Below are 11,296 nucleotides of genomic sequence, written 5' to 3'. Positions count from 1 at the left end.
ATCTAGAGGGTAAAGTGAAGGACGTGTTGATCACCAATGATATATTTATTTTGCCAGCTGACTTCATCATCTTAGATTATGAGGCCGATAAAGACGTGCCCATCATTTTGGGGCGACCTTTCCTATCAACAGGCCATGCTCAAATTGATGTGCACAAGGGAGAGATCATTTTGTGCATCAACGAACAGAAGCTCAAATTTAAAATAATTCACGCCATGAAATTTCCTGATGAGGAAGACCTGCCAGATTCAAAAGATGAATTGAATTTGATTGAAGAAGAAAAGTCTGATGAAGAGTATGAAGAAGAGGATGCCAACGCATCCGTAGCTCCTGCAATGCGATCATAGCAAAGACAAATAGAGAAGAAGAATCGATCGCAATGCAAGAAGAAGAGCTGAAGGAAGAAAGAAAAATAACGCAACCTTCTCTCGTGGAACCACCAACCCTTGAATTAAAAACCCTACCAACTCATCTGAAGTACGCATTTCTGGGGCAGAATGAGAAGCTGTCGGTAATAATTTCTTCTGCGCTCAACACAGAACAAGAGAATGCATTGATAAGCATTCTCAAGAAGTATTGCGAGCAATCGGCTGGACACTCGCTAACATCAGAGGAATTAGCCCCGCGTACTGCATGCACCATATTCGTCTCGATGACGACCACAAGGCAACCATTGAAAATCAATGCAGACTTAACCTTGCGATGAAAGAGGTTGTCAAAAAGGAGATTATCAAATGGCTGGATGCGAGCATTATCTATCCTATTGCCAATAGCACGTGGGTCAGCCCCGTGCAATGTGTTTCGAAGAAGGGTGGAATGACGGTAGTCCCCAATGAGAACAATGAATTAATACCGCAAAGAACCATCACTGGATGACGCATCTGTATGGACTACCGCAAATTGAATGCGGCCACAAAGAAGGATCACTTCCTTCTGCCATTTATCGATCAAATGTTGGACATACTAGCAGGGAATGATTTTTACTGCTTCTTGCATGGATATGTCGGGTACAATCAAATCATGATAGCTTCTGAAGACCAAGACAAGACCACATTCACCTGCCCATATGGGACATTTGCTTTCCGTCACATGTCGTTCGACCTCTGCAATGCGCCAAGCAGTTCCAGAGGTGCATGATGGCAATATTTTCATATTTTCTTCGAGGACTCAGTAGAATTATTTAATGGATGACTTTCTCCGTTTATGAGAATACTTATGAAAGTCTACCTGGCCCAATTTTGGAGAAAATTCTAAAAAGGGTGTGAAGAGACGAATCCTGGTGCTTAATTGGGAAAAACTGTCACTTTCATGGTGACAGAGGGTATAGTATAGGGCGGTTTAGCACACAAGGTCTCTAGAGAAGGGGTTCGAGTTGTATGCACAAAGCAAAAGATTGACGCATTGAAAAAGCTTCACCTCCAACCCAACCGAAAGGCAGTACGTAAGGTCTTGCTCCGGGGCAAATGCGTCCGAATTCTACATGAGACTATTCATTAAAGACTTTTCCTAAAGATCACTGCAAGACCATTGAAGTGCATTACTAGCGGCAGACGAGAAAGTTGAATTTGACAATCTATAATTGCCTCAACACATTTCGAATTTTAAAGGATGCGCTGATTACCGCATCCATTCTTAATTGCGCTGGATTGGACACTGTCAATTCCAAAATCATGTGCGACGCAACGCAGTTATGCGATGGAAGCTGCATTAGCGCAAAAGAAAGAAAACAATTTTGCACGCCCATCGCATATGCGAGTAAAACCCTGAACCCTACTCAACTTAATTACATACCACCACTGAAAAAAGAGCTCCTGGCTGTGAATTTTTGCGTTGGAAAAATCCAGGGCATACTTGTTGGGAACAAGGTATCCCATTCATACTGAATCACTCGGTAATCAAAATTTGATGACAAAGAAGGACGTAAAGCCGAAATTGATCAGATGGGTTTCTCCTCCTTCAAAAGTTATATCAAGATAATTGATCAAAAGGGGCAGAGAATCCAAGTTGAGGAATCACTTGTCCAGACTGGAGAATTCCAAAGTTTGACCGAATGAACTGAAGTGAGTGTCGTGTTCCCAGACGACAGTTGTTTCGCATAGAAGAACTGTCATGGTATGCGGAATGTTAATTATTTGTTTTGACAATCCTGAAAGATTATCACCTACCATCAACGGAAGGAGCTCAAAGAATGAATGCAGACACTAAACTATTGGTATTGAAGTCGAATCTGTATAAAAGAAGGTGCCAGACGCAAATCATTCGATTATGCGTATCAGGATGCTGCTCAACAACGCATATTGTCATAGTGGCCACAATTCACCTTATAGAGGGCACTTTGGGAGGACAACGCACTGCAGGCCAAAGTTTTGCAAAGTGGAATTTCTTTTGGCCTTCATATTTCAAGGGATGTTGTTGACTATGTAATGAAATGTGATCGGTGTCAACGCACTGGCAAATCATTTCATGGAAGTACACGATGTCTATGAATACTATCCCTGGAGCTGGAATTATTCGCGTATGGGGGATTGTTTCCATGAGACCATTCCCTCCTTCAAACGGTAAACACTATATTCCTATTAGCCGTTGACTATGTCTCCAAGGGGTAGAGGCAATTGCATGTGTCGCAAGTGATGCGGCAGTAGTATCCCAATTCCTGAAGAAAAACATTTTCATGCGTTTGTGGCACTCCCCTGTGCCATCATAAGTGATGAAGATCACACTTTGTCAACCCACAATATAAAGGAGTTGCTGCGCAAGTATAATATCCTCCCACAAAGTGGCCACCGCATACCATTCGCAAACAAATGGCCAAGCTGAAGTGTCCAATCGGGAAATTAAATCGATACTTGAGAAGATAGTCAAACCTTCGCGAAAAGATTGGGCAATGAAGCTTGACGAGAGCGTTATGGGCATATCGACCGCATTTAAAACAGCAATAGGTATGTCCTCCTATGCGTTGGTATTTGGCAAGGTGTGCCATTTGCCTTTGAAGCTGGAGTATAAGGCATTGTGGGCGGTCAAGAAACTGAATTTTGATTTGGAGAAGCAGGGAAAGCGCGGAAAAATCAACTGGTCGAGCTAGAAGAATGGAGGAACAACGCATATGAAAATGCGAAGATTTATAAAAAGCGCACCAAGCGCTGGCATGATCAAACGCATATGCGGTAAGAACCTCCAAGTTGGGCAAAAAGTCTTACTCTTCAATTCAAGATTGCGGCTCTTCCTGGAAAAATTAAAATCGCGTTGGTCCAGTCCCTTCATCATCAAGGAAATATTTCCACATGGTGCGGTGGAACTAATCACCGAGGATGGCAAGCCAAACAATTTAAAGTTAATGGACAACGGATAAAGGCTTATTGCGGAGGAGATTTCCAACCAGACAAGGCCTCCGCAAAGTTGGAAAACCTGAACTACCCCTTACTCAACTCTTGAACATTTACCTCTTCGTCATTTTGCTAATATCAGTTTTTCATTTCTTATTCTCTAAAAAAAAAAAAAAAAATGCTTCTATTGTTTTGTTTAAAATCAGTTGACCCTCTCTAAAATAAAGGCTCAAATGGGCCAAGATAGCTAAGGTTATTTTATTTAACTTGGGTCTAAATGAAATACAATGCCCATATTGGATTCTTGATTATCACCATGCAAATCTTGGTTTTAATTTAACTAGGTTTAATTTTACCCTCTACGAACACCATTTCAATTCCTATTTCACTCTTTCAAAAGGAGGTTCTCATAAACCGGCTCGTTGCCATAGAATAGCAGGGAAGACTTTATGGAAGCGTCATTGTATGAGGAGAGATCAATTTGTTGAGGAAGAAAATGTCTTGATGAACACTATTGTGTTTGTTAAGAGAGTCTTTAAAGGTAAGTTTCTTATTCCCTAAATTTTACATGTTTAACCTGTAGAATGCATAATGCATAATCAAGAACAAAGCAATCACTCGCTTCTATTGTGGGATTCGATCCCTTCACAATGGTCCATCTAAAGTCAAAATTATTGTGAGAATTGGTGTACAATATTAGAGATGGCCACAAACTTGAATAGGCCATTTGAGGCATCAACTAGAAAGTTGGTGGAGTAGATTATTATAGTCTCCTCCATGTTTGGGGTACCAAATATAATAGTGATATGTATAACTATTTAAAACCTACAATGAAGTATAGTTAATACTATTTCAAAATCTTTTTTGCTAAAACATTTACTATTTATCACGATAATTATTATTTGTCACTCGTCATCTATAATAACCATCCCTCAAACACCCCCGAAGAGACCAACCTGCAAATTGAAGTCTAATTGTTTATGCGGGTAGTTGTTCTTACTTTTTGTGTGTTTGTGTTTCTCAAAAACTTTTCTTTTGAAAAATGTAACCTAATTTCTATGGTTACCACTTTGTTCCATTCGTGACTTCATTTTTCTGCAGAGAAAAATGTGATCCATTTACAAGATAGATGAAGAAGCAAAAGGATCAACTTTAAAGGGAATTTTGTTTGGGAACATGAATTCTTATAAGCACTTAAAAAAAAAAAGGAAAGAAAGAAAGAAAGAGCATCAGAATCAGAAAAAGAAGGAAGAAAACAGGAAGTGAATGATATCATCCGCCATTGCCACCGCCCAAGTTAGGTAGAAAAGGTACTCTGTAATGAAGGCAATTCAATTCCTTCTCTCATTTTCCCCCCTTTGGCGTTGTTTCGTTGCGGTGGTATAATCCGGAAGCGCAAGGTACGGACGGTCGAAGAGTTTCTTTCTTTTTACTTGTTTTCTTTTTCCTTTAGCATCATCATTCACTAAAGACTTGAGAACGTAAACTTTTTTGCAAATTTGAAGATTAATGAAACAATACATTTATGATATCCAGCTTCTTGATTTATCATATAAACAGACAAATCCCCTTTTGTTTTCTGTACATGAATTATAGTGGCTTTTGCTAGAAACAATATTGGCACACAAGGTGTTTGTTGTTTTTCCTGAATGGACAGGGCACCGGAAAAATACATAAGCACACATCAAATTATATCATATTGAAAGAAAATTTGTAGAGGTAAAAAGGAGGGATACAAAGCACAATATTAGGGCTTTTGATTTTGAGGGACCTGGGGAGGGGATGGTGGCAAATGGGGTATCCATGTTCTGGGGTCTCTAAGGTCGAATGCAGGAGGTGGGGGAGGGAAAAATGGAGGAATATTGGGAATCCATGTTCTGGGGTCTCTAGGATCAAACGCAGGAGGTGGGGAAGGAGAAAATGGAGGGATATGCGGAATCCAAGTTCTCGGGTCTCGGGGATCGAAAGCAGGAGGTGGGGGAGGGGAAAATGGAGGTATATGGGGTATCCAGGTCCTTGGATCGCTGAGACTGAATGGAGGTGGCGACGATGGCAGAGGCGGTGGTGGTGAAAATGGAGAAACATAGGGTATCCAGGTCCTTGGATCACTGAGACTAAATGGGGGCGGCGGAGGTGGTGTAGATGGCGGAGGTGGACTTGCTGGTGAAGGAAGTAAAGGAGGCAAAGGTGGGAAAGGAAATGGTAAAGATGGTGGGTTAGGACAAGTAGGGAGAGGAAAATATTGAAGAGGGGGTAATGGAGGCAGTGGAGGCAGTGGAGGAAGTGGAGGTAAAGGAAAGGAAGGGAATGGTGGCATAGGAGGGAAGGGGAAAGGGAGGGAATAAGGAGGGAAGAAAGGGAGAAAAAACTTTGAGGAGGTCAAGGGATCTGGAATTTTCTCTTTCTTATTCCCACATAAGCTTTCATTCTTCTTCATTGGCCTGTAACTCAAAGCATTTAAGCTGAATATACAGAGATTATCTTGCTTAGACTTGACTGATATCTCTTCTGAAGTAGTTCTTAAACCTGGGACATTGCAAACTTCAGACGAGCTTCCTATTAAGCTTGCTTGGCAAAATGACTGCATTGTCATACCATCAACACAATTGATTCCATCCACAGAAGGAATTTCCAATCTATAAACTCCATATTTATCTGTTGTTCTGTTGACAGAGAAGGCCATTTGCTCGGCCATTTTGGGAGCAACTGCTCTGAATTTGCACTGTAAATGGACATCCACACCTGACCACCACACACCACATAGTCTATCAAAACACGATGCTAGGCAGTTTAAATTTTTTTCATTATTAACTATGAATGGAATTTTCTTACCAGGCAAGAAGTAGCTGTGTTTGGAGACACTGTTGCTCAAACATGTGTCACAATAAACTGCACCTACTACCGTGATTCGAGTGACCGACGTTGGGGCTGCAGCTGTTAGGCCAAACAAGTTAGTGAAGAAAGATGTTAAAAAAAGGAGAAGGAGAGAAATGGTGGGATCCGGATCCATAAGAAACACTCAATGAAGAAGAGGAAGTTGTGAGAGAAGCATCAATGGGTAAGGCCTTAAAATTTTCAAGCGTTTGTTTGCTATATACTGTTTGCATATAATGTGCCCGTGAGTTCTTGGTGTGAGACCAACTGTAATCAGAAAAGATAAGATGATTATTCTATTCACTACAAACAAAGACATGTGAAATACCTTTTTGGCTGAATGTGGGGGCAAGTGTAAAATGAATGGGGTTTTGTAGTTAGTCTTTTTAGGCAGATTCAGAGATAAATGGGATTGATTAAAAGGCTCTTTGATTTCCTAGATCTGGAAAGATGTTATGAAGAAACCTTCCATATTTCTACTGACTGTCCAATAAGTGAAACTTCATTATCTTTAGGACCCAGAAAAAGGCCATGAAAAAAGAATAAGAAATTTGGATGATACCAAATGAAGACCCTTGTTAGGCAATTTCATAGCATTCATTTAGGAGCTGCTGTGAATTTAAGCTCCGGTTTGATTAGTAAAAGGATTCATCTTTAGTCCAATCCTCTGCCTTTCTAGACTGTCTAGTTTTTGCATGGGCGACACGACATGTAGACTTTATATATATCCTTTTTATTTGTCTGTTTCATTCCATTTGATCAGTCTAAATGCTTGTATAAGAAGCTAAAAAGATCTTAATCTTAAAGCATCTAAAATAATATAAAAAGCTTGGTTGAATTATAAGTTTGCTGCTAGAGATTTTAAAATAGTTTGTACAACATAACTTTCTGGTCCTGTACATGCCTTTCCAAGTTGAAATATTCTCAAATTTGCTTTTCTAATGTCTTTAACTTCTAGATTCATCTATATTTAGTCCATATATTTCAAAAAATTAAAAAAAAAAAAAAAAAAAAAAAAAAAAGAATAATAATAAACACAGCTTTATAAGTTTAGGACGGATTGGGAAAGAAACCTTTAATTTATAACTTAACAAAACTTATAATTAAAAAAGCAGGAGAAAAAAGAGGTTAGATGAGATGAGCTTCCTTAAATAACGATTTATAGCGCCAACATTTATGAAGGCCCAATATGATATTTCTTGTCATGATATTCGATCTACGGAATAGACTTTTTGAAGATTTGAATGAAAAAACTGTAGACTCAATTTTTGTTTATTAACTTATGTTTGGGTTCAACAATGTGGGTGGGAGATTCGAATCTCTAATCTCTTAGGTCTAGAGTTCATACTTTATATTAATTAAGTTAAATTTATGTTAACTTTCTGTTTAGTTGATTAGCTTTTTCTTATCGATAAAATTTTGTGGTAGTAAACTTTCACATTTATTATATAGTTCGTTTGAATATTCTTCAGGGAAGTATGAATTTTTTCTTCCTCTGCCTTGTGAGCGTTTATCATTTCTATTTCTTTTTCTTTATTCTCTTGTTGCACTTTCTATACTAAAAATTGAAGATAATTGGAAGGGGAAAAAAAACCCATAAAAATTATCAGTTTTTTTAATTTGTTTAATAAGAGATGCAAGCTTAAATTCTATCCCATATCTTCGAATATTACCTCCATACCCAACTTGGTTCTTTTACTCTCAAATGTGTGTTCTTCACCCTCTTAAATCTTGCCTAAAAATGTCTTTCTTTTTTTTTTTCTTTTTGGCTTTTACCATCAAATGCTTTCAATGCTTGCAACAAATATGTTATATAACACTTATGTTTTAGGCTACATGTACCAAATTTGAGTCTAAAAATGAGTGAATTGAGATTTATGTTAAATGCAATATGAAATTTTGAATAATGTAGCTATGAAAGCTCAAAATTTAAAATAAAATATGTTGAAGTACAAAAACAAAATAAATGAATTGAACTTGTTGCATCAGTTAGTCAATGATATATAAAATGGTTCTTTGAGTTGGTGACCTTTAGGCCATTCAATAGAGCCAATGCTTAATGCTTCAGAATTATATATATATATATATATACGTGGATGTTGAAAAGTCATTTCTATTTGTGGGCAGTTGATATTTACTATTTTACTGTCTTATCATACAGTTCTTCATCCCTATTAAAATTTTCCAACTACTGCTCATTCCATTATTGTAACTGTTCATTTACTCAGCATATCTCTTTCTCTCTTCAGTTTCAGTGTAATGCAAACTCTTTCTTCTTTCTTTCTGTAATATTTAAATGCAATCTGACATTAATTTGTTTTCTTTTTCCTTTATTCTTTCTCAAAGTTTATAACAAACAATTAACAACAAGCTTTTTAACTTTCTGTGTTGCAGGGGCTTGTATTTATACTCTTCTACAGGAGAACAAGTTATAGAACCTTGAACTTTCTTGTCTATCTGTGCATTGATTTGTGATTTGAAGAATATAAGCTTGCATCCTGGGCAGAGTTTAGGCCGTTTAAAGTCTATAGTTAATATATTAGAGTTGAAAAGTCTATGGTTGGGATGCAGAGTTGTAAAATGAAGTTATTCGATAAATGTGCAAAACAGAGAAAGAAGAGAGGATGGAGTTTTTGGATAAATGTACAAACTTAAATAGTATTTACTATTGAAGTTGAGTTTAATCTGAACTTATGAAGTTGGTGAGCCAAACACCTCGTAGTGTATAATTTTATTTGTAGATTTGTGAATTTTAGAAGATAGCAAATTTTGTGGATTAAATTTGTAATTTTGAAATCTTAGAGACCAAATAGTCACAAACCTTAAAGTTTATGAACTAAATTTGTAATTTAACATTTTCTTAATTAAAAAACAAAGTTTTATTTTGAAACATCTTGAAAGAACTTTTAGAACATTTGTTGATACTTGTAGTGATTGTGAAATGAAATCTTGATGTTTAAACCTTCAACCTCAAGAAAAGCGGTACATATTAATTATCAATGAGCTATGTTCACTTTGACACTTTGGTCATCGAATTGCAACCCATGCTTGCTTGATTATTGTAAACAAAAGTTGAAGGAATATTGAAAGTAAGCTTAGGTGAACATGTGGGTAATTTAAAACATATAACAAAATTAGTTAAGAGTTGTAGATGTGGAATCCAACAAAAATAAACTTTGGGTTTTCGGTTTTGCACTTTTCCTCCAAGCTGGGTGAAAATAAGGGGGGGAAATGTGGACAAAGAAGATGATAGAGTGCAATGATTCTCACAAAATGTTCCAAATTTGAAGGCTATGTTGGAAAAAGCATCAACTTTTCTAAGATTCTTCCTTTCCATAGAACAATAAGGACAAAGAGATCTAATTTAAAAATATGCTTCCAAACTCCAATTCTATGCATTTTTATTTTCTTTTATCTTTTTGCCCCAAATTGCTCATGTATATGAATCAAGCTATAGGTTGATTCTAAATAAGCTAGCATGTCTTACACTATGCATATCTTTTTTACACTGATATGATGTATATTTTCAGGCTTAAGTTCGTATGAAGTTACTTTTAGATATTTATAGAGAATTGGTATGGAAATTGATTTACAATAATATTTATCGATATATTTTAGTTGGATAAGTTACAAATATAGCAATCAATCCCAATTTCAAAGTATTTATAAATATAACACAATACAAAAGAATTTATAGATATAGCAAAATATAGATTTTATTTTTGAAGTCTATCCGTGATAGACCATATCGCTAGTGGGGTCTACCAGTGATGGACTATATCGATTGTATTAATCTATCGATGATCGAGTTTATTAGCGATAGATTTTGCTATATTTGTAAGTTTTTAAAAATGTTGTTATATACTTAATTATTGTATCTAAAAATGTTATCCAATGCAATTACCTTTTTGGTTTTTATAAACAACTATTATATTTGACTAACTTCTTTTTATTGCCAAAATGGATAGCTCAACTTGTGTAGTGCTTGTATTATCAACTTTGAAGATAGAGATTTGAGTTCTCCAACTCCACATATTGTTAAAAAAATAAATAATAAATAAATAAATAACTTTCCATTTTATTATGAAACAAAATGGTATCACAATTCTCTTTTAACAACAAATTTAAATAATAGTACTAATAAATAATAACATTAAGGTTAAATGACAAGTTAAATCGATCAGCTTTCAAGTTTGAGTTTATTTGGTCTCTAAACATTATAAAAGTTAAAAGTAAGTTGCACTCATTTCCATGCATTTCTCTCAATCACAAAATAGAATTTCTTTTTTTTTTTATCTAAAAAACATCTTTTTAAAGGAAAAAAAAAATTATTTCAAATAGTAAAGATGTTAAAAATATTTACAAAATATAACAAAATAACAATGTCACTGATAGATACTGATAGGATACTGATAGAAGTCTATCAATATCTATCAACATCTATCATTGATAGTTCTAAAATTTTGTTATATTTTGTAAATATTTTAATTCATTTTTCTATACTTAAAAATAGCAAAAAAAAAAAAAAAAAAGTAAAAGTTTACCACGTGTCAACTTGTGGTTGGACATTTGGATGAAGTGTACAAAGATGAGTGCAAGATGCACCAAGTATTTTTCAAAATTTAACAGGTCATTATACTTTCAAATATGTGGTTATTTAGTCTATGAAGTTTAAAAAGTGACTAATAAGCTTTTAAACTTTCAATTTGATATCCAATAGGTCTTTAAAATTACAATTTTTGAATAATACATCATTAACTTATTTGACTTTTTTAAAATAAAATTCATTAGACAATAACCTTCCGTTTGGATTCAAGAACCTATTAGACATAAAATTGAAAATTCAAAGATGTACTAACCATTTCAAGTTATAAATGATATAGGATTCTTCCTCATTTTCAAAAAAGAAAAAAGTATTTTTATATAGAAAGACATCAAATTTATCCATATGCAACATATGTTCAATAATTCCCTAGAATTAAATTTGAAATATTCTTTGCAAAAATGGACCATATTGAAAAGAAATACAAAAGAAAAAGAAGAATAAGAGAGAACAACATGAGTTAATCATACTTAATTATTAGATCTATAAATTATGA

At 35.4% G+C, this 11,296-nt stretch overlaps 1 protein-coding gene and 1 long non-coding RNA gene across 3 annotated transcripts; one reads left to right on the top strand and one right to left on the bottom strand.

The window, feature by feature from the left end:
* The first annotated feature begins 4,196 nt into the window (after window positions 1-4,196).
* LOC120092509 lies at window positions 4,197-8,909 on the top strand. Of its 2 annotated transcripts, XR_005486057.1 has the most exons (4): window positions 4,197-4,309; window positions 4,425-4,723; window positions 6,159-6,381; window positions 8,592-8,909. It is a non-coding gene; the product is annotated as an uncharacterized LOC120092509 (long non-coding RNA). The 2 variants fall into 2 exon arrangements; XR_005486056.1 differs by lacking the exon at window positions 4,197-4,309 and having other exon boundaries at window positions 4,317-4,723.
* On the bottom strand, window positions 4,846-6,369 carry LOC120092508 (leucine-rich repeat extensin-like protein 5). The gene is made up of 2 exons (XM_039050604.1): window positions 6,156-6,369; window positions 4,846-6,065 (listed from the first exon to the last, which is right to left on the bottom strand). Exons 1-2 carry the CDS (start codon window positions 6,331-6,333, stop codon window positions 5,071-5,073), a joined length of 1,173 nt encoding a protein of 390 aa, XP_038906532.1. The 5' UTR covers window positions 6,334-6,369; the 3' UTR covers window positions 4,846-5,070.
* Window positions 8,910-11,296: the final 2,387 nt, after the last annotated feature.

The sequence above is a fragment of the Benincasa hispida genome, chromosome 12, assembly GCF_009727055.1.
Source record: "Benincasa hispida cultivar B227 chromosome 12, ASM972705v1, whole genome shotgun sequence".
NCBI lineage: Eukaryota > Viridiplantae > Streptophyta > Magnoliopsida > Cucurbitales > Cucurbitaceae > Benincasa > Benincasa hispida.
The sequence above is the reverse complement of the archived record's forward strand: the minus strand, read 5'-3'. Positions and strand labels throughout refer to the sequence as shown.